This window comes from Monopterus albus, unplaced genomic scaffold (genome assembly GCF_001952655.1).
Source record: "Monopterus albus unplaced genomic scaffold, M_albus_1.0 scaffold18.1, whole genome shotgun sequence".
NCBI lineage: Eukaryota > Metazoa > Chordata > Actinopteri > Synbranchiformes > Synbranchidae > Monopterus > Monopterus albus.
This window is the reverse complement of record NW_018127898.1, coordinates 1,904,951-1,929,587: the sequence shown is the minus strand read 5'-3', so window position 1 is coordinate 1,929,587 and position 24,637 is coordinate 1,904,951. Positions and strand designations below refer to the sequence as shown.

General features: G+C 43.0%; 1 protein-coding gene across 1 annotated transcript in view; it reads right to left on the bottom strand.

Annotated features, from left to right (window-relative positions):
- LOC109956257 (forkhead box protein P4-like) overlaps nt 1-24,637 on the bottom strand; it is a 64,295-nt gene that overhangs the window by 12,506 nt on the left and 27,152 nt on the right. The window contains exons 2-3 of the mRNA XM_020593227.1: nt 18,162-18,341; nt 620-709 (exon numbers count right to left, since the gene is read on the bottom strand). Coding sequence (XP_020448883.1) covers nt 620-709; nt 18,162-18,332 — 261 coding nt within the window. The 5' untranslated portion in view covers nt 18,333-18,341. The remainder of the gene's footprint in view (nt 1-619; nt 710-18,161; nt 18,342-24,637) is intronic.

The window sequence follows — 24,637 nt, the reverse complement described above, 5'->3', positions numbered from 1 at the left end:
GCATAAGACTGTATATATATATATTTTATGTGTGACAATGTCAGTGCTTCCTACTGTATCTCAAAAGTAAAAGTTTATGTTGAATTGGAAGGTCAACATGAGTTCTTATTTGTACAAAATAACAGTTTAGGGGAGCACAATAGGCACATCATCATAGTGATTGCAGCCCCTGAAATAAATCACACTGAATCACAATCCCGTTGCAGCATACATTTATGTATCAACAAACACCAGATTGCTGGCTACAATAATGGATGTAAGGTTGTATCATGATGAAACCTGTGATTTAACATCTATACTTTCTCTATTTACTGTGGAATTCAACTCTGAGAACAGCTCGCTACCCAATCACTACAAGGATCTCATTCACACACACACACACACACACTTACAGACACATTAATAATAGCATGCACATGTAGTCACAAAAAGACAAAAACACAGACAGAGAGAGAAAGGGAATGAAAAGTATGTGCCTTTATCACACAGTGTAGTTGACGTGGCAGGTTGGTGAAAGGAAAGCTACATCAGCAGCCAGGGGCTTAATAATATACAGATTCTGACAAAGCACCACTTGGGTTGTGCATCTGTGTGTGGGTGTGTGAGTGTGTGCTCTGACCTGCACAGGGCTCTGTTTGACCTCATTGCTGCCAGGGGAGTTGAGTCCAGATGCCTGCTGGAGCAGGAACTGCCTGGCTGCCTGGAGCGCCTACAGGAGAGAAATGGAGATGATCAGGTGATGCACACCCAGTCACACAGCGAAATGTGCTCAGGATTAAACAACAACACTAATAAAAGTAACTTGCTTTCAACAACTTAAATGTGCATGTATGTAAGTTCAGTTTCAAATAATACACAATCAAACTTTTTCGATTTAAATAAAAGACAAAAACAAACACATACTCTTAAACTGGTCACACGCTATGTACCCTGTCCTTTTGCCAAGCTGTCAGATCCGATTTCCTTGACCCGAGATGTTCATCTAGTGCACACAGAGCATGCTCAAGTGGGTGCATCTGATTCTGTGTGTGTGAATGAATTCCTCCCAACTCATTCAAACCGTTTTTAGCTCCAAACTCTGACCATCTTCTCTTTCCAGTCTTATTTCCTCTGCCTTCTCCTCTGTTTCACTCTCTCTCTTCCAGACCCCTTTACCCCACCTCTATTTTCAGAGGAAGGTGAAAAGTGGTTTTTCCACATCCTCTGAGGCAGAAGTGTGTCAGCATATCGTCATGTGTGTCAGTTGCTCTGCGTTTGTGTGTGCCAGAGTGATGTAAGGAACTGTTTGCCCTGATGTGCCCTAAAGAGCTGTGACTAACCACCACTCCACCTCTTCATTGCCCCTCCTCTTCCCATTTCTGCACTCCAGTGCTATCCATTCAAACCAGTGACACCATCACTCTCTAGCTCACTGTCTTCATCCCTTCTCTCTTCCCCCAAGTGTTACCTCTGCCATCTCTTCCACCGTCACTCCTCATATCTCCTCCTCATCATCCTTAAATTATTTAAACAAACTGTATAAATCTTTCACTGCCTCATAATATGTCTCTCTTTTCTTTTCTGTATTGCTGGTCGACATTTTAAAGACCTAAGTGTTCATCAAAACAAATCAGCCCCTGAGGATTTTTTTTGGCATGCCTGAATGGCTCAGAAAACAAAACAAGAAAACATTCATCTCAAAACACATGAGCCGCCTCGCCCTTACTGTAAGTGCATACTCACACACACCCATACACACACGAGCTCAGCCTCATGACAGAGGGTTAGAGGCGAGACAGCAGGATGCACATTTGCTTCCTCTGGCTCAAAAGGGAAAGGTTCCCTAGTAAATATTGATTTATGAAAGTCTGTGTGTGTGTGTGTGTGTGTAGGTGTGTGTACCCATTTGTGTGTGTGTGTGTGGACACCACAAATTAACGGCCAGAATGAGGGGTGTTCTCTACCATGGAACCTCTTACTCAACCAGAGATTTCTTTTTCTGTAGCTGTGCATCATTTCATAACTACAGTAAATTGTAACACCATGAAACAGTGCAGCACACATGTACTGTATATTGTCACATATTTAACGAATTGTCAGATTAGAAGCTTGGGTACATTAAGTAAGGTTTAATTACAAAAACAGAAAGGAGAGATTAGAGGGAGCCAGAAAGAGAGAGGAGTTCTCTGTGCAGTCAGAGTGATGAAAACCAGCTGTATCGAGCACACTTACTACTTTTGCTGAGACCGCAATTAAAACACACACACATGGACGTGGCTGTGGACATGCCTACACACACACAAACACACACTCACACACACATATATCTTAACACTTTAACAAAAATCTAAGGAACCCCCTCCCATTTACTGGTTTGACCTCAGCATTAAAGCAGCCACAGACATACGCACACACACAGAGAAACACCAAAAAAAACACAACCGCCCAGTTTGTTGGCATGTGGTGTGAATTACTCCTTGAACACCCTGTCTGCTCAAGGGTGAGTGCATGTGTTTGTCTGTGTACGTGCGTATGCATGTGTGTTGGCAGGAGTTGGGGAGGCATGTCTGGCAACAATAAGGGACAATTCCACTCAAATTACCACCCTGATTACCACTATATTAAAGAGCCATTTATGGCTTTCATAAATGCTACAACTAAGCAGAGGTGATGCCTGTCTCCTCTCTTACTGTATGCCTGTATTCATGGATGTGAGTGTATATGAGTTAGACAAGAACTACCAATAAAGCAGGTGATTCTCCAGATATTTAAACAAGGTTTCCATTGTCAAGTTAGATACCAGTTTATTCAAATGTGCTGCACAGTTGAGAGGTGGAACATTTGATATTAGCTACTGTAAAGATGGCAAGTGTAGTTTTAAAACATGACTGCTGAAAAAAAAACTGCTTATTATTTGCTGGCAGGTATCGTTAAAAGTTATTTTTAAAAGTAATGTTCAATGCAGTAGATTGTTTCCAACTGTTGGGTATTACCGAACATCAAACTATTCTGAATGGACAACAGACTTGTGTCTATATTTGTCCTCTTAGAGCTCAGTGTTGCCTTTGACGCCACTGATCACAACATTTTATTATAGAGACTGGAACATGTCACTGGGATTAAAAGAACCAAACTAACCTGGTTCAAATCTTATTTATCAGATAGATTTCAATTTCTTCGTGTTAATGATGAATCTTCCATGCACATAAAAGGTACGGTAGTCCTGGTGTTCCACAGGGTTCTGTGCTAGGTCACATTCTCTTCACTTTATACATGGTTACCTTAGGCAATATTACTAGGAAACAACATACATTTCCAGTGCTATACATATGATAATCAGCTATATTTAGCCAGATGAAACAAATCAGTTGGTCAAACTTCAAACATGTCTTAAAGACATAAAGGCCTGGATGACCTGTAATTACTTTACTTCTAAATTCAGAAAAAACTGAAGTTATTGCCTAAAACCCTCAGAAATGTGCCATATAGCCATATAGTTGCTCTACATGGCATATGCCTAGCCTCCAGTAAAGACCTCATAGTGCCATTTCATCCCAACAGAGCACTTTACTCTCAGAGTGCAGGTCTACTTGTGGTTCCTAGAGTCTATGAAAGCAGAATGGGAGGCAGAGCCTTTAGCTATCAAGCTCCTCTCCTGTGAGGCCAGCTCCCAGTCTCGGTTTGGGAAGCAGACACCCTCTCTACCTTTAAGATTAGATTTAAAACTTTCCTTTTGATAAAAGCTTATACTTAGGGCTGGCTCAGGTGACCCTGAGCCTTCCCTTAGTTACAGGCATAGACTGCTGGGGGTCCTCTTATGAGGTTCTGAGGCCGCGCACCTCTCCTCTCCTCATTCTCCATGCATTTATATGCTGCCATTGTACTGTATGTCACTAACTTTGTGTCTCCTCTCACCTGTAATTTGTGCTCTCTCTCGCCCCTGGAGATGAATGTTACTGATGAGCAGCTAGTGGCATCACTAACCTCCCAGTATTTGCTTGTTTGTTGTGTCTTGCTGCTTTTCTTTTCTTTTCTCCTCTCTCTTCTTTATCCGCTCACCCCACCCGGTTGAGGCAGAAGGTCGCCCACCAAGAGTCGGGGTCTGTCAGAGGTTTCTTCCATTAAAGAGAGTTTTTCCTTCCCACTGTCGCCAAGTGCTTGCTCAAAGGGGATTTGTTGGGCTTTTCTCTACTATATTTTAAGGTTTATGTAAAATGACTTGAGACGATTTTTTTTGTGGTGAGTTGGTGCTATATAAATAAAACTGAAACAGAAAATACCTGTTAACTCAGCAGCAAAACTACCCATGTATCCATGAGCTAAAATATAAATAAACCTTAAACTACAGATGACTATTAAAAAGATTTTCAGCAGTGGTAAAAGAGCACTAACACACTCTGAGGTGTTTCAAAATAGAACATAATGGACTCACCTAAAGAAGCATTTTCAGTTCCACCACCTCCATTTCCTTAAATCAGGACATCCTGTTGTACTCAATAACTTGTCAACCTGACCACTGCATTTAACACATACAGTGTATAAAAACTGATGATCTGTTCCATTTGTGTCATATGGGCTTTGTATCAATAAATTCCTATTCAATTATCTACAAGTTACTGGAGCAATGTTAGCTCCCTGTCTCATTTGTGTTATATTGGAGTTGGAGCACTTTGAGTTCTATGATTTCTATGGATAATAAAATTAAACTGTGAACTTTCAACTTTGAACAAAGTGAGAAAGACCATAGGTTTATTGCGCACACACACACACACACACGATAATCACCGGCAAACAAAGCCAAACTGTCATCTCTACTTTGTGAAGAAGCACTCCTCTTCTTTTGACCCTTCTTTTATTTCTCCTCTTCACACTTACTCCTTGCCTTTTTCTCTCTGTGACCTGGCTGAGCTGTAGCATTGTGAAGCATGCTGCCACCTCCACACACCCATCTACACACCAGCTCCTCCTACACTCCCCCAGCCCCAACTCCCCACTCCTCCCGTGGCATTCTTGGGGGCACACTGCACCTTTAAAGAAAATATGAGGGAGGCCTGAGATGGAGGCCCAACAACAGAGTCTTTGTGCTGCCGCAGAGTGTGCGTGCACACACACACAAACACACACACACACTTATACACACATCAGTGGTGTAAGACAGGTTTTATTAGAGTGAGAGAGAAAGGAGGAGGAGGAAGAGGAAGGAGGGGTGAGGAGGTTACTGCTCAGCTTGGAGGCCTGAGAGCACAGTGTGAGTATGTGTGTGTCAGTTCAGTGTGAGTTCTTCTGACTTGTCATCGCTCTCCTCTGTAAATCATCGCCTTTGACACAGCCTTTAATAACAGTGCATTTTTTAATTCAACAGGGTCACTCTCTCTCTCTCTCTCTCTCTCTCTCTCACACACACACACACACACACACACACACAGTAAAGGCCAGTTTCTCTCCTTACGAGGATTACAAAAAATGGCTGACAACTATTTTGCTTTGAAAGGAGGGAGAGCTAGTGAGAATCCATTAGAAGAAATGGTTAGAAATGTAATTTTGTGACGTGTGTGTGTGTGTGTGTGTGTGTGTGTGTGTGTGTGTGTGTGTGTGTGTGTGTGTATATGCACACCTACCATGCTTGAGATGGGAAGTTAATGAGTTCAATTTCAGCTGAGAACAAAAATATTACAACTAACATGTAGCAAGGCCAGGCCACCTTCGATAGATTTGTGTTAGTGTGTGTGTGTGTGTGTGTATATGTGTGTGCGTGCTCGCCTGTCTCAGGTTGCTAAAGCAAACAGGTCTCTGTGTGTGTGTGATGAATCTGGCCTCTAATCCGCCCAGTGTGTTTGGGTGAGACAGAGAATGCTGGAATAAGCAAAGAAATCCAAACAGTGAGACGTAGCAAAGGAAGGGGGGGACGAGAGGGGAGATGAAGGGAGAAAGAGAGGGAGAGGGAGACAGGTGGGTACCATATGTTGAAGTAATCCATCAGCACTGACTGAGATCCATTGTTGACGGCTGAAACGAAACAAACCCGTCCCCCCTTCTACCCTCTCCTCCTCGTCTCCCCCCATAGATAAACAGCCCCTGAGGCAGACCGTGGGCTGTCCTAGGGGGTGGAAGGAAGAGAAGGGGAGGGAGTTAGGAAGGGCAAGGGGGAGGCAGGTGGTATCAGATTTCTTTGCTCTTAGGCCAAGAAGAAGAGCACACAGAAAAAGAAAGAAGCACAAGTTGATGGTGGTGGGAGAGACACTTATTGTCTCATCTGTCTACAAGCTAAACTACTGAGTGAGTGATTCAAATGTTTCAGCTGCGTTGGATGTAACAAATCAAAGTATCTCTCGGCCACTTTACTAGCTCAGCAGCCTGGGAAGACAGGCTTGTAAAGCATTGCTCCTCTATACCTCTATCCCCTTTCTTTCCCAGAAGAGAGTGATAGATGAAGAGACGGATAAACAGCTACAGGGCGGGGAAGTAGAAAAGCGCTCGTCACACCTAGCTGCTTCTCTACAGGCCTGCACGCTCTCTGATTTTGGATCAGTGGGAGAGACTGGGTTCAGGAAGGAGTTGTGGATCTTTTTTTTTCACACTTACTTCCCTCTTACATTCTATCTCCTTTCTGGAGTGCTGTCATTGAAGCCGAAAGCCAAACTAAAGCTGCGTCAAGGCTGCCATCCTCCTGGGTCACCCTGGTGATCCCTTGTATCCGTGTGCAGTGTGCCTTCTCACTTTGGCACAAAAAAAACACCTTGAAATTCTGCTAAACCCCTACCTTTCCTACTTTAATTCACTCTCTCCTTCATGTTTGGTCTTTGCTACTCTCTGCTAGGTTTTTCTGGCCCTACATCTCTCTTATCTTTGATTCCTTCTCTTTCTCTGGATTCTCACAGGGAATCATGATCAGAGAGGAAAATGAAACAAGACTGAACACATGTAACACAATCTGCAAAGCATGTAAATTAGTTTAAAGGATGATGATACACAGTGCAGTCCCAGCTCACCTGCCTTCAAAGGCTGACCCAGTATTTACACCCACACACATTGTACACAAACTTGGATTACCGAGGAGGTGACAGTGGGATTGCTATATGACTTTGGGGCATATGTGAGTGAAGGCTTGGTTACATCTGCGGTGGAGTATCACGTATCAAATGCAACACTGTCATTCACCACAAAAACCAGATTGCTTTCCCAGATCACTCCAACTTTCTTTCTCTCCATCTAAATCACCGGATCTGTCTCTTGCCCTTACTTCGCTTCTCCATATAATGTATAATTTACAAAAGTTTGGCTGGCATATTTCCAGGTTTTCTGTCTTTCTTGTGCTCTGCCCCCTCCCCTCTCCTCTCTCAAATCTGCTACCCATACCCTTGTTCACCACAGTAAATTCTGAGAGCAGATATGGGTTAGACGGAGGCCTAAAATAGATTGTCCAGGCCTACCAATGAAAGCTAAGCCTTCTGAAAGCAGCTGTTGGCCTTATGAGGAGAGCTGCACCTTTCCTTAGCTGTCAGACAAAGACTGACTACAGTGACAACAGCTGTGGCTAAAGCTGCACTTAGGATTAGCCTGGAAATACTTAAGGGATGATTATAATAAATTTTAACAACAAAGGCATCAATCTTGCTCAGTTTGAATAGTTAGTGTAAACAGCTGTTAAGACTGACACTCTCATAACTTGTTGTATTTAACCATGTACCATGGGTCATAGTTATTAAATATTACAGCAACTGATATCACTCATGCTTATATGGTCCTACAGACATTAAATTTAACTTGAAGGATTATATTTAGACAAAACTATAAGATGAGGGGGGGGTAGCTGCTGAGTAGGTAGCAGTATCTTCTTTTATGCAAAAGACAATCAATGTGGTCTGGAGAAACACCAGCACTAACATCATTGTTAGGAGAAAGTGGTGTGAAAAAATGTTTACTTGTCACGGCCTAATGTTTATGGTAGATACAATTAATAAACTAATTTGTCAAAAAGACACCGTCAGGGTGTATGTTTGGGGCAGGTTAGAGGTTTCCAGAGGGTAAACCTATAGGGGTAAGGGGCAGCCTGAACCAAAGCCTGCTAAAGCCACTCAATTTCATGGTGGGTTACAAATAAACTATGCTCTGCCAAGACTTCGCCCCTTTCCTCTGAGTCTTCCTCACATACGCTTTCTCTTTTTCTGGAATTAATCAGGTCTTTCCGGTCTGCCTTTTCCAGCCTTCCTGCCATTTGTTTTCGCTCACAGCAACGTGGCTACCTATATAGATGGGCTCAAGCCACACTGAATATCTTAATCTATTTAGGCTGCCATTGAGCTGGAGCTTGCTGGGACATCTTCAGATATTTCAGCTAGTCGCGACCCATTTCAGCTATTTCATGTAATGTTTCCGCAATTTAAGGGCACCCTTTGAGAGCTGAGGTTTTAAAAGCGGCTGAAGCAAACTTCCCTGGGCCGAACCTGACCATTAAAGAGAGGAAAGAGCACATTCAAGAGCCAATGCAATAAAACCTCACAAACTCCAAAAAAACTTCAAAATATGCCGTAATGTTTGAAAGCCCTGGCAGATTTTGGATTTTTTTCACATCCTATTTTTCATAAAAGGGACCTGTTCTAGGCTCTGGGGACCCTGCCGTTTTCCAGATGGTTCTTTTCAGTTCAAAACTGTTAAGTGAAACGAGAAAACCTCTCTTCTTCAACTAAGTCCCTATGTTTCTATTGATTCACAGGGCTATAGCACGGTCATAAAAAGGAGCTGAATGAATACCCAGGGCTGCTCTATATCATTACATAATTCATCATCATATGCACACATTTGAACACACACATGAAGGGAAAAAAAAAATCTTCCTAAGAAGGTGTTGTCAGCTTTTCTCTGTTAAGTGAAGGGAAAAGGGCATCAAGAGGTAGACGCTTAAAGATAATGATGAGGTGAGTGGTGACAGAAAGAGAAAACTCCTTCTTGAGAATATAAAAGCAGTTCCCTCCACAGTGTAGGCCTCATCACAGGCCAGGCAGCTAATTGAAGGCAAATAGCTCTACAGCAGTTTCCTTCTACACACATAAAAATACACGTCATACATTATATACACATATGCCGTTTCCCTGTGGTTTTCAACACAGCTCGTTTGGCAGGAGAGGAAGGCCTCACTCCAGACAGACCCAGCCCACAGAGGGAAACACACACACACACACACACACACACAAACACACACACAGCGTACCTTGTAATATTTAGCCCTCATCTTGTATAAGGTAGGACAGTTAAGTAGTTTGGTCATGCTCTTGTGAAGACAAGGCCACTTTGGTGTTAGGACTTAGCTGGGTGATCTCCAGAGATTAAGCTGTTTCTCCTGCCCAACAATAGTCACTTTTGCAAGGCCACTCCATGCTGAGGATAGCACTAGCCTGGCAACCAGGCCTCACATATGGAAACCGTTTAACTGTTATTATTAATAACCAAAAAAAAAGAAAATTAAACTAATAACACATGCAAGACACTGCCAAAACTCAGTTCAGGAGACAGACGGAAAACACATACATACACAAACAGAGACTGTCTGCCATGTGCACATGCATACACCAGCACATACACATATGAAGACAATGTACACACAGAGACGCCGCTTGGTTAAACAGAAAAACACGGTCCTAGTTAGTGGCCTGTAAAAGTAAGCCTGATGGCTTTGATGGAAAAAAAACCTCTTTCATGGGTTTGGTTCAGAGGGTTTTTACACCTGGCTGTGGCTCTGGAGACGGAGGTGGACACACCCAAACACTTGCATGCACACACATGCACAAACACCGGAAGTGATCAGGCACAATAAAGGCTGGCCGATGTACACAAAGATAAACTTTTAAACATGCACAACATATTTAACTTCCCCATATCAGAAGCAGGGGTTCTAAAAAAGGGAAATGGGTAAGTGTGTGTGTGTGTGTGTGTTTGTGTGCTGGACTATGAAGGAGGGTCAATCCAACCAGATGGCGCATTTTTTCAATTCACAAATATTCAAAGGCCTGTACAATTTTATATTTTTTAAAGCTTTTTTGACCAGATCTAACTTTTGTTGATTTTGGCTAACGTTACTATCACTATGACTACATTTGTCTAATGAAGCATTTAATTTAGAGGTTTAGGAAAGTGATGACTCAACTAGACAACAGCTAGGCAACAAGGGCAAGCAACTGGAGAAAATCTGACTTTTGCAGCGCTACTGTCTAGTTCATCTTCGATCTATTGTACTTAGTGCAGCCATGCACAAACAAGTTTTTCACCTTCACTGTAACTTCCAATAATTTATTCTCATCATAGAATAAAACACAGGTTAACATTTCTGAAAATAACTATAAAGCCATGAAAAAATAGAAAGAAGAAGCATTTTTGGTTTGAGGAGTTTGTCACTTGCTGATGTCACTTTTTATGAATTCCTCATCACTGAAGTGCTGCCTCACTTTATCTTGAATGGACTTTCACTATACACATTTTTTTCATATGTTCTGAGTGGAAAGCATTCTGTCAGTCATGTGGAAAAAGGACCATCATGCACTGTCCCAGAGTTCAAGAAGAAAGCAAATGAAAGAAAGAGAGAGAAGAACTACATTCCTCGTCTCCTCCCTGTTGACTCTAATCTCTCCTTTAAAATGGCTCACACAAAGAACCAGTGCAGACTAGCTAATTAGCTACACTTTAGGCCTCTGCAGCCATTGTGTGTGTGGTGTGTGTATGTGCATGTTCATTGTGTGCATCGCGGGCTCTCAACTGTTTCCAGGGTAACTACCTTCATTGGAGCGTTGTAGACCTTGCACATTTTGTCTTTACTCTTCACTTTCTCTGGTTCTGCTCTCGGTGTCTGTCTCTTTCTGTGAGTCCGGACTGAGGTGAGGTAAGGACTTTAAGAAAAGAGAGGAGACAAGGACCAAGGTGTGAGGATTTTGTTTGGCCTGTGTAGGTGGGTGGGGGTGGGTATATGAGGGCCTTGCCCCTTATGAGGTCTGAAACCGTGCATTTGAGCAGTTAAAACCAATTACGGTTATAGAGAGTAACCCATGTGAATGGGTATCCATACACATGCACACAGACACATCCCAGTCACACTGACCAGTTATAGTAATGAGGTCATGCAGCTTTGCTTGCTGACCTTTGACCTCTTAAAAAGGCCCCAGTCACCAGTACAATACCTTCTAAAGGGTGAGAGTGAACAATCCACTTTTTCACTCTTGGAAACTTCTCCATGAAGAATGTCCATCCGGGCTCATGTGTGAGGATGTGTGCGTGTTCATGTGTATTATTTACCTGACAGCGCAGCCAGGCCTACACACTGCACATGCTTCCAAACACTCCCATAGCAACCAAACCCAACTAAAACCCTTCAGGTGTCTGGGGATGTGTGTGTGTGTATAACTCTGTCTCCACAACAGAAACAGGACACACACACAGACATCTTCCGTTGGTATCTGTCTGTTTGTGTCTCTAAGCCTTGTGGGTGGTTTGGTCAACCAACTGCGGCCATATCTACTGTCCATGTACTCTTTTTTCAGCAAACCTGTAGCATTCTTTTGTGGAATAACTTAGACAAGAAACCGCACTGTTAGGTATATTTAACATTTTTAGTCAAGGTCATTTGAAATTTGTTGGTCATCTATGTTGTCATTTGTATTGTCTCATTCTAAATGTGAGCTCACTAAAATAAAATCCTAATAACTATGTTGAAATGGCAATAAAACATCACTTTCAATAGAACTGAATTGATTTGAAAATCTGAATTATTTATTAGCTGTCAGGTTTGTGCCTCAAGAACATTATGCTGCATTTAGTAGTGGTGGAAGACGTATTTGGATTATTTACTTAAGTAAATGTAGCAATATCATAGAATAAAAATACTCTGATACAAGTAAAGCTACTGCATTTAAAATGTTACTTAAGTAAAAGTACAAAAGAATTAGCATCAAAATACACCTCACCTCAAATACCAAAAGAAAAACTACTCACTATGCACAATGATGCATTTAACATTAAAGTATGTCATATTGTTGGATTACTGTTATTATTGATGCATTGTTGTGTATATCACTTTTAATGTTGCAGCTTTTGATGTTGACCAACTTATATGCTCATTCTTTGGGTTACTGCCGGGTCCCTTGTGAATTTCATTTTGTTTTATTAATTTGATTCTGAAAAGTAGCTACAAGCTAAGTAATCAAATAAATATAGTTGAGTAAAAAAGTACAATATCTGCTTGTAAAATGTAGTGAAGTCAAAGTATAAAATAGTAGAGAATGAAAATACTCAAAGTACAGGTATCTCAAAACTGTACTTAAGTACAGTAGTTGAGTAAATGTACTTGGTTATTTTTCGCCTCTGGTATTTAAAGAATTTTTAGAGAAAAAGTGAATATGGAGCTCATTGAGTGGAGAAATACAACAGCAAAGGAACTGAAAGGACATCAGCAGTCCTGCAACACAGTGGCCTGGCGTGGAAAAGCAACAAGGAAAAGGCCGTTCACAAATACAACATCTCAGCATCTCAGAATTCGGTCTCCATGTGTGAAATGAATATGATGAATATGAGATGGAGGGATGCCTCAAATCTAAATATTCCTCATCTACTATCAAGTAAGCTTTTATTGACCAATACATAGATTAATTCATATATAGACAGTTCAACAGGGCAAGGACAAGGAAACTAAAAGTCAAAGACATAAAAGAAACTGCTAGTGCTTTTAAAGCTCCAAGAGGAAGTTGATGCTCTATAGGTCTCTTTGTATCGTCGCAGTAACAGCAGTGGGTGTTCTGTGATGCTCTGCAACCCAACTTGCCCCTACTGTGTCTCAGCATGACCTCTGGTGACCTGTGAACTACACTGACCTCAGACATAAAGAGCAAAGCCTGGCCCAGACCAAGGGAAAGCTTTTAGGAGGTGACAGCACTCAGAGAAAGGCCTGGCTGGGACTGATTTACTGGTCTGCACACTCAACAGAAACACAGAGGTTGCACATGCAGACAGACATACAGACAGGAAAATAACACACACAGACACACATGGGATTCATCATGTCATGCAGATGCATAAAATGCAAGCATAATGTAATTAAATGAAATCCTACTGCACTAACAATCCAGAAAATGTGTCTGAAAACGTCTTTTGTTCTTGACCTCTTCCTCATTTACTCTTCGCCACCCCTTCACCCCCATCTCCTCTGCCCTCCTGACCTGAAAGTGAACTCTGGTGGTGAGCTGGAGGTCAAACAGGACATGTATGACTGTCCCAGCGACCAGCATTCACTCTCATAATTCAGCAAAGACCTAACAACTGAAGCTGTAGAATCACATATGTCTTTGAGTCCCAACTATACAGGCCTTAATTACTCAGTCTAGCCAATCTAACAGGAAGCCATACATTATCTGAATTATCCAGTATCTCTCATCATCTGTTTACACACGCACACACACTGGTCTCATACTGTACATCTGTCCGCAAAGCACTCCCGGGCATCAAATCCAAATGCACACGCTTGCGCGTGCGCATACACACAAAACAGCTATCTTTCATCAGTGCTTGTGTATATCTGAGATCTGTATCGGTGCCCCTGATCTCCAGTCATCACTGTGGCTTCTTAATTACACCCTTCATTAACTCCCATCAGCTCTGTGCATGCGTGTAACTGCCTATAGGTGTGTTTGTGAGAAAGAGAGAAGAGGAAAGAAACAATGATTGTCAGTATGTGTGTGAACATACGAGAGAGCAAAAAACTGTAAAAACTAGAACATGACAAATGGGAGTGGGGATCGAAGCTCCAAACCAATTTCTAAAACTGCCTTTTTCTCAGCCAATGTTCCTTTTAAACCCTTGGGGAAGGGAGACCACCGCTACAATCTGCCTCTCACTTTCTATTTGCACGAAACAGTCAGTTAAGGGTGAGAGAAAGAGAAAGAGAGACAGAGGAAAAAGCCGCTCGCTGACTGGCTTAGCTGACTGATGACTGGCACCATTTTTTGTCCTTCTTTTGCCTCCTGCGTTCCCCTCTTCTCTTCTAGCCATCATAAGCCACTAGTACTGGAACACCAGAAGCAATTCATTGATGAAAAGGGAAAAGGACGAGACAGAAAAGGATGAGAATAGATTAGAGGGGGAGTGACAGTGATTTAAGTGCAGACTCACATCTGCAAAAAAGGCGGATGAGCGATGTAAAGAGAAGGCAAGAATTGAAGACACCTGGTTCTCGTCAGAGCACCCTCCACCCAGCCACACACACACACTTTGAGGTTTGTTACGCTTTATCCTGCTTACATTTCTCCTCTGCTATGCATCATTTCACATCTACAGCCATGCCCAGCTTCTCAACTAAGTGCCACACACTCTTCACTGCACTCTCACTTTTCCACCTCTCCTTCCTTTTGACCAATAGCTCAGCTCTTTATTTTCCCTTCTCCCCTCCCCTCCTCCCTGCTCTATCCCCTGGATGATGGGGCAGAACTGGTCTTCGCCCCTTCTTCCCTTTCTCCTGCTCTGTTCTTTCTGGGGAGGCAGACAGGCCACATTCCACACGGAGGCCCAGGCGCCCTTTTCTGACACGTCTCAACGTTACACTCCTCCCTTATCCCTCTATTCCTGCTCTCCAGCCCTCCAAGTCCCCCCACCACCACCACCAATGTGCTGCCTCTTTGCCCCTCCTTTTACCTCTGTTTCCTCTGGCTTCATGTCCCATCTCCCCAATCCCTCCTCTCCACTCACCCACTTCCCTATTCTGCCTGCTGACCTTGTAGCATCTACCTGTGACCCTCTCTTATCTGTTTATCTATCTATGAGACAAACAAAAAGAATGAAACAGAAGGACAGATACAAAGAGAGTGTCGGTAAACACTGAAAGAAAGAGAGACAGAAGACAGAGAGGCCAGTGGAGGGGTTTGATGGGCTGGAGATGGCTGTGATTTCTCTCAGGTTCCCAACGGGGCCAAGTCAAAAAAAAAAAAAGCTTTGTGTTCTGACAACACCATGCTGTCAGGAGTTTTGTGAGTGTGTATGTGTGTCCTTTCTGCTCCAGTGCTCACGGGCATGGTGTTTAAGCACCAACACCAGTCTGCACTACACCTTCAGGTGAGAGACTCAACCGTGGCAGAGAAAGGAACAAGAAGAAGAAGAAGTGAAGAAGAAAGAGGAGGAGGAGGTATGTCTGAGACTTTCAGTTTGAAGCAATATATACAGACAGTGTTGTCAGGTAACTGGTGTCAGGATAGGGGCTATATGTATCAGACAATATTGATTTTATGAGTTGTGGGCACAAGCTAAAAATAAAGCCTCTATGATCACCCAGCACTACCACATTAATACTGTTAAATTAAGAAGTGTGATCCTTATACACAGAGAAAGTATTTGCAAATTTCCAAAAAGGAGATTTAAGACCTTCATGCTAAAAAGCTACAATTCTACCTGGCATATAATTTGTCACATTTAGAGCTTATGTTAACTACATTACATGCCTATAATGTAGCAGGATCATCATTTATTGATCCTCAGTGTAAAATTCATAAGCTACCCAGCAATAATTCAAATTATACTGTATTTCGTTTCAACATCTTTCTGAAAAGCAACTAGTAACTAAAGTTGTCAAATAAATGTAGTGGAGTAAAACGTTCAGTATTTGCCTCTGAAATGTGGTAAAGTCAAAGTATAAAATAGCAGAAAATGAAAATACTCAAGTAAAGTGAAAATGCCTCAAAATTGCACTTAGGTACAGTAAATGTACTTAGTTATTTTCCACCACTGAAGAGAAATAGGAAATAAAGTGCTAGGTGACAACTTGTATTTATGAGGCAGATGCAATCTATGGTGTGATCTAGAACTAATCTGTATTTAATAATTTAAAATTTATGCTTAACATAGTTGCATGGTTTTTCAGGAAACATTTTGGACTTTTAAATGGTAAGAATAGGAAAGAACATGTTTGGCTAGAGGATAATAACAGAGGTGAATGGGGAGAAAAATCAGCTGGTTGTCATATCAGAGCAGCCATTCAGCATTGCTCACTGGCACAGAACCCCCATCTCGTCCAGGGGGTGAGGGAGGGTGAGGGAGAGGGGTGGAGGCATTTGGCCTGCCTCCATTTCTATATCTGTCTGCGTGTGTGTTAGTTGGGTGAACCAGAGGGTATCATGATGCTATTGATTCTTACAGACTACCTTGATTCATCTATCAGGAAAAGAAAAATATGTTGATGAAATGCTAAATGCAGCAATCAAGTCCATTCTTTGTACAAAAAACAAGGTGCAAAATGTTGACACATATGGAAAATATAACCCGCGAGTAAACACTCAAACGTACAGTACAACAGCCATCAACTTGCAAAAGGTTGAACAGTTCCAGAGTTAAAGAAAAATGCCCACAGTGGAGGAAAGACCCACCTCTGCCTCATGACAAGTCGAATGTTTCCAATCTGTGCACAATGAGATTAAACAGAATTCGCTAAATTGAGAATTACTGTGATAAATTACTGTGTATTTACTGCTAAATGAGTGGATGTAACAGTGTTAGCGAGGTGGTGTTGGGATCTGGAGGAAAGGTTGTGCTTGTCTTTCATGGTCCACAGTGAATCGAAAGAAAAAAGGAGTACAGTGAGAGAGAGGAAGAGAAAAAGATGGAAAGAGAGAGGGGGAGATATGTTTGTGGTTGGTAACCCGCTCAAGAGAGGAAATACCAGTGTGTGCATACACACACCCACACACAAACACACACTCAACACGCACACACAGGTGCAAAAACATAGAGAGCAGAGGCATGTCCAAGAGAATAAAGACCTGCTTTGTACGGGCTACAGGTTTGGTGTTTGTGTAAGCGCATGTGTGCACGGCTATGTCTGTGTGTGTGTGTGTGTCCTTAGTTGAAGGCTGCTGAGGAAGCAGGGTGAGGATTCAGTCAAGGGGAGGAGGAGGAGGTAAAGCAGGACAGGAGTGAAGGGCCTTAAGTGTTCTTCAGTCACCTAAGGCTCCATCATTATAATTAGAGGGAATAATTTTAGCAGCAGGGAGGAAACCCTGATTTTTTTCTCCCATGGGTTTCCTTTACTAGAAACTCAGCTGGTGTCGGATAGCCCAGAACTCACTATGACCCTCAGTGACGGGCGGAAACAACATACACACACATGCAAACACACACAAAAAGAGAGAGTGAGAGTAGGCAACCAGTGCACAAGTAGGAGAAATGGTTTTCTCTTAATCTCATCATCAGTTGAAGCAAATTCAGTGATTGAAAAGTGTAAATCAATGAATTTCTATCATTAGATGACAATGCTCAGTGAACCTTCCTGTGTAGTAATGAATAAGTGACTAATACAGAAACCACTGGATGAAAAAAACATCTTTTTGTTTGTTGAGTGTGTATGTGTGTGTCTGTTATGTGCTATGGGTCGCGTCCTTCTGTGAGCAATCAGAAAAGAGCTATGTGGACTTTGGGGGAAATGAGAAATAAAAATGTAGAATTCCATCCAAGAAGTTCTGGGAAGCTTGGAAATTCCATTTTAAACAGTATGTGTGTGTGTAGAGAAGGGTGTTTGTGTGTGTAGGGGAAGACTGACGCACAGGAGGCAAGATAAATTGTGCTAATGGAGGCGTTTCATGCCGACGTGTCAAACCCACACAAACACTAGTTTATGAATCTGTGAAAAAATTAAACAAAACAGTTTCTCTCCTGTAACTGTGGCATACTCCTTGAGCATCTGACTCTTATATGGAACATGTTTTTGCATGCCCCCACAACATGACAAAATGGCTTCACTCACCAAGGCAGTGTTTAAACAGCGTCTCCCAATTTGTTCTCAGCCAATAATTTGAAATAACATATAACTGAAAACTTAATGTTTATGAATTATTGCGGTGAACTTTGTCCCAGTGGAATTTGTTGGCACATTATGACCAGGGGATAATTAAAGCACCAATGAGCCAAGCTGTCAGAGCTTTTCACTGTTTGCACATGCACGGTTGACAATTACCAGAGTCCAGCCGACTGCACGTTGTCACATCTGGACAATATGCAGCAGCCTGGTGTGTGTATGCTTTTTTAGACAATGTCCTGTCCTTACTATGAGCTGAACAAGTGGGAATTGTTACAAAGCAAGTCTGACAAGCACACAGACACAGGAAGAATTGTAAACAAAATGTCAAATGCATGCATGGCATACCCCAGACAGACAAGAAAACACACACCTGTTGCTGTTGCAGGTGCAGTAAGTCCACTGGACTGATCTCTCCATTGGCGTCTCCGTTAGACCCGCCCTCCCTACCTCCCCCTCCATCCGATTGGCTGCTGAGGCTGCTGACTCCGTTCTGGTTGGATGGCGTTGTTCGAATGGTCTCAGAGGCTGATTCCACCATCATCACTGGCACCTAAAAGTGGAGAGGCAGGGGGAACGGGGGGTGTGGGGGGGGGCAAGACAGCACAGATTAAAAAGTGACCTGGGCAGTTTGGAGCAGAAAGCCTGCTCCCATCTGAGTGAACAAACAAGGCAGGACAAGGCAGAACAGATTAAAAAGTGACCTGGGCAGTTTGGAGCAGAAAGCCTGCTCCCATCTGAGTGAACAAACAAGGCAGGACACTACAGCAAACACATGCTGACATAGACAAGTGAACTATGTGTGCTTGTGTGAGTGTGCATGTGTGCTTTGTGAAAAAGGACTTTTGGTCATGAACCGCCCAAACACAAACATGCTCTCCCAAGTGGCCTCAAAGCAACACCTAAAGCAGATGCTTTTTTTTTGTCTGCGTCTAGGAGCGTATGCATGGCTTAGGATCAGATGTGCAGCAAATGTTAACTGACAAGGCTCTTAATACTCTGCTGTATAGTTAAATAACGCACACATTTTTGCAATAATCAGAGGTGGCATGTGTGCGCTGTGTAGGTTGGTCTTTGAGAAAGCTCTGTTTGATGCACCTTCACAGGGCCTCTCTAATTAGAGCCTGTTCCTTCCACAAAACCTGACAAAATGAGCCGTTCCTGGATGTGTTGTTGTTTTTGAGAAACAATGCCTCGGAAACACACAGACACATTTGCCATCGTTAGGAGCCCGAGCGTGGGAGAGAGGAGACACGGAGACACACGTACACTTTCAGAACACATACAAGGCAGCTAATACAAAACAAAACAAACCTTCATACAAACACGCAGGCTGTGAACTCCTGATGACAAGCTCAATCTCGTCTGTCTGCCTCAGCCAGTTTTAGAAATTAACACACACAAGCACATAGTTTTACAGGGGAAAGTTCTGCTGCTTTCATTTCAGCGACCCAGAGTGGGGGTACACAAAACGCTATCGAGGCATCCTATTGCTGTCTATGTGTGATGGTGTGTGTGTGTGTATGCCTGTGTTTTTCAGAGGCGTACAACCCATGCCTTCTGGGGAAACAATGAAAAGGTGTTTCATGAGAGAATCCTACTTTCTTTTCCTCTGAGGCAAGAGCAGGTGAACCTGTGTGTGTGTGAGACACAGAGAGAGTTTGACTCTGGTGGCATTGTCAGTGACATTCTAGCAGACACTTGCAGATGGACAGGGACCCATCAGAGGTCTATGTGTGTGAAAAGAAATCAGCAAGGTCTGTGGATTATACTGAGAAGTTTGGCTGAAGAATTTCTAGAATGTCAGTTTTCAATGCTTTGAGCTACACAGACAAAATTCCTTTCACTGTCATTATTTGTGGAATAATATGAGAGTGTCAGAGGTGAATTTCTCAAGGCCTGGGCACAGAAAACAAAACATCTGTATAGTTTATGCCACAGACTAAATGAGATTTTTTTCCCCAATTTTTTCAGAGTGAGGCACGTTTACCAATGTTTACAAAAATGTGGTACTGAGTGGGCCTTGTGGTAATAATGTTTTTGCCAACGGCTGTTTCTAAGGTTAAAAATAAACTTTAATATCAACTTTTGAGCCAATATTGTCAAGAAGTCTTTAAAGTACATTTCTGTGCCAACTGCATCTGCTTAAGATCTTGTGACATGCTGAAAAGCCCCGGCCACCAGCCACTGAGTGGACCTGGTGGTGAGAGTGGATGAACTAAACGGATAAACGTCACCAGTTGACGGTGTCTCCCTGACAAGCAGCACCACTGGAAACCCACAAATCACACTACAGTATTTTTCCTCCCCATTGACTCCCTTCACACATCCGCTTGTGAACTTAAGGCTAAAAAGTTGAGCTTTATTGTGACATTTAAATCTAGCCACTTAATCTCCAACCTCGCTCCTCTTCTTCACACTCTCTCCCTTTTTCAATCGCCCTCTTTCCATTAGCTCTGCCTTTGTCCAGACAAACTGCTCCCTGAGGTAATATTATGAAGTAAGGCAGAGCGCTGAGTGATCAACAGATCCCGCCTCACAGTCCACTTACTTTGCGCTGCAGTAGAAACTCCTCACATCATCACACGTCTCACTAAGCATGAATCACCGGCCTGCTATGGAGCCCGCACTATACTGCGTCATGCAGTAATGTACTGTACACCCATCTGCTTCTGACTCTTCCTCACTGACCTTATTAGCAGTGAAGAGAAGAGAGATAAAGACAGACAGAGAGGTAGAGCTCGCAGGTGGACAAGGACCTAATGGGAAAGTGGGGAGTGTGTAAAGAAGGAGCACTTGCCCTCTCTTTCACACACAGGCGAGTGTGGTACACTCCTCTAAAGGGTGTGTACTCTGTCATATCCTGTAATGGGTGTATATAAGCTGGTGTAATGGAGGTCGGGAAAAAGGCAGGGGCATAAATCTAGCCTGAGGTCTTTGATTAGGGATATGATACACACACATTGCTTTAAGTTTAAGTGTTTCTGGCAGTGATGAGGAGCTGCCCGTGCAGAGGCCTGCCTCAACCTGCTCCTAACTCTTTCTGCGCGCGTCTTTCTCCCTCTCTCAATTTCTCTACATGTTCAGACCCCTTTTAGCTGAACCCCTGACCTGAGAGTATGTGGGGAGAGACGTTCCACCCCCCCTACCCTGAGGGGACCGGGTGAGGAAAGGGAGGAGCACAGATCAGAGAGATAAAGAACGTGTGTGGAGGATAGGGAAATAAATGGCCTCCTTTGCCTTTTAATTGGGGTGGAGAACAGAAAGAAGAAAATGGGACTCAACATGTTTCTGATGACTCTGGTGTATACTGTATGTGTGCGTGTGTTTGTCTAAGAGGTTGACACATACCTTTTGTACTGTATTGGATTAGCTCACAGCAAACTCTGGGTGCCTGTGTTTATGTGTGCGTCTGGTGTGATTGATGAGTGGAGAGGAGTCGCAATGAGTCCAGTTAGGACACGTATAGCTTGTGCAGATGTTGCCGAAAAATTTAGCACTAATAATAATCAGAACTCTCCCTCTGCTGCTTCCCACTGCTCTGGGTGTGTGGAGTTCAAAGCTTAGCCAAATCTCAGGCTTTGTCAGAGAGGATTGGCTCTGTCAGATTCCTCCTGGTCACTGCTTGTTAGAACGGTAAAGTCGGACCAGCTTCACTTTCTGTGAACGCGTGTGCGAGCGAGGGCGGGGGTGAGTTGTGTACAGTGTGTATTTATGTGTGCATCTGTGTTTACAGCAGCTTAGTGAGATAATAAGTCTTTATCATGTTATGTCTCATGTGGGAATATTTTCAGCAGTCCCTGAACGCCTGCTCTGTTTCCTCCGCCTTGCATCAGCTCGCAGGAACGCTGCTTATTAGGCAAAGAACTGAGGGAATAAGGGTGGGATGGAGAGTGGGGGGAGAAGGGAGAGGGAGGGGGTAAAGGAAAAAAAATGTATCTACACTCCACCATCTATCTACTTTCATCTGACTCTTGAATTATCTGTCTTTCTTCTACTCTATGCATGCAGTCATTCTCCCCCTGGTTATGCCTGGTAACTAGTGGCAGGTTCAGCCCTGGAAAACATTAAAGTTTTCACCCTAAAATAGAATCCACATAGGTTATTTCTATAATCTTTGATAGTTCAATCAATATTTGTGAGCAGGAGACACACTCATCCTGAGACAGATATCTGAGGAACTGGAGCTCTAACCTGTTTTGTAATCAGGAAACAGAACTTATGGGAGCTTCTGTTGAGAATGAACGGATGTGTGGATTCATAAAATAGTTAGTTTAGCTGTTACATGCAAATGACCTTTATTTCATTATAATTGACAGTCATGAACTAAAGCATACACACACACACACACAAAAACAATTAGCCTGGTTACTGTCACTGTGTCCATAAAATGTCCCATTTACTGTCAGAGCGGATCCAGAAAAAACGGTCTGGGATCTTTTATTTGTATGCTTTGACAGGGACTTGAACACCCGCATACAAAGAGAGATCATAATTTGGTAAACACTTCCACACCCATATTTTCACACTCTCACACACTCAAACTGGCAGAAACTATTCCAATAAATAAACCTTGACACTGGCCCTGAGGGAATATGCTTTAACCCCAAACCCAGACCAAACCCAACTATCAGGTCTTTTTTTAGGTTTACATGTCACATGAAAGTCTGGTGTCAAGCAGTTAGTGTGTTGTGTTACAGATTAATAAAGAAATGAGTAAGCACTGGCTGTATTTTTTTTGTGCTCCAGTACCGCAGCAAGCATTTGGAGAAACAATGCGCTCATATATAATGGAAGTTTTCAGATAAAGTTTCCGCCACAGCCCTGCACCTTCTACATACCCTGCTACAAAAGCACCTTCCTCTTTACTTTTCCATGCAAACAAATATTTAACTATTTAACTACTGAGGCTACCTTGTGTGTATCAAACATGTTGATTCTAGTGTCACCCTAAAAGCAATAAAATAAATTAATGCCAGAAAGAAAGTTCACACGTTTTATGTAAACCCTTACTTCCCCACCACTGCAATTCAGCTGTTGCAAAAGTTTTTTATCTCTCACATTTCATTTTACTCCTTGAGACCCATATTTTTATTATCTCTTCCTCTAAGATGTCAGATTGTGAAATTCTGTCAGTGAATTTCTGAGATGCATTTAATTTGTTTCAGTGTTTTCAAATGGCATGATTTAGGTTTAAAACACATAGAAAGCATAAGAGCCATAGCCCAACTTGGTATTTCTACATGTTTCAGATGTTTTCTGCTCCGATTCGCTGAATGACATAAGAGAGAAAGAGAGGAAGAGGGATAGGAGGGATATCTGCATGGTATTTCTAAGCTGGTATGTATTAGCTAAACACACATTCTCATACAAGTGAGCATACACACACACACACACACACACACACATATTTCCTGTCCAGGTTTAGTTGTTTGCTCAGCAACTGATCATTGCTACATCATGCTAGCCAGACTTGCAGGAGGATACCAGAGCAGAGCAGCCAGCTAGTCTTCCACATGGAGCTAAAGCTAGTAGCTAATAGCACTGCTCCAGGCTACTCTGGCTGCCAGCCAGCGCTAACAGGTTGGCTAACAGCAAAGGGCTAATGCTAGATTTCTGCGGCTGCCCTGGCCCGGCTCCAGTGCTAACAGGTGAACTCTATTATCCCACAGACAGAAAGTCTGATGTGGGCCAATATCTACTACTGGCTGGCTGATTTCAAAGAGCATCATCAACACAGAGAAAGAGTGGCTTACAACACAGGCCTAGAGTCTGATCCTTCAGCATGCTGTGCACCTGGCTAATGGAGAAGTCAGTGCCGATTTTGGGGAAGTGAAGAAGAGAAGATGGTTTCTCACTGAATATGATAAGAAAACCACCGACTATATGAATATGGGGAGTTCTCTTATACTTCTACACACATATCCTTCTATACAGGACTGTCTACTGTAGTGTTCAATTTGTCTCAGCATTTAATGGTAATGTGTGCGCATTACCCATGCGCATACTTGTGCACTTTTCTGTGTCTATAACCTGCCTTATATGCCCCTCCCCCATGGCATCTGTATCTGCGTGCACATACGTGTGAAGTCTGTGCATGCTTGCCTGCCTGCCTGCCTGCCTGCAGTCCTCTGAAGACAAAGTCCCTGTTTACAGAGCCCATAAAGATTAGCCCTCCTCGGTCAGGTGGGTTCTGGAGCCATAGGTAAACACAGCGCATTCCGCACCGATGAGGTTGCTCCGTATGTGTGTATGACCGGGGCAAACATACACTCCTGCCTTCACCTCGACCCTTCCTTTAGAGTGCAGTAAGTGATTTACCAGCTTTCAAACTGCTGTCTGTTCGAAATACTGAAGACAGACACAAAGATATGCACACATACGCAGAACACACACAAATATTTGTAGAAGGAGCAGATTTCATGCACACCTCATTTATCTGATCCTAAAATCACGGGTTGTACATTCCTAAAGAGGTAAAGCTGGCGTGCGTGCATGTGCACATTCATGTGTGCCAAATCGTCCTATGATCATGAGGATGATAAATCCCTGCTCTTCCCTTCATTTCTCCCCTCTGTCCTGAAAGGTAATGGAGGCTGAGGTCAGACTCTGACAGTCCACACAGCTAATACTCAGATTGTATTTAACATGGAGGAACAGAGGTGAAGAGGGGAGGTGGAGGAATGGAGGGCAAGAGGGAGAGAAGCTTGGAAAAAGGCATTGTGCCTTTATTTGGATCTGAAACCAGCTAGAGCACCGCGGAGCAATTAGCAGCTCTGTCCTATGAGAGCTCTTTATTAGAATGACCTTCACTGTGCACGGGGTGGGGGGGGGGGGGGGGAAGGATTT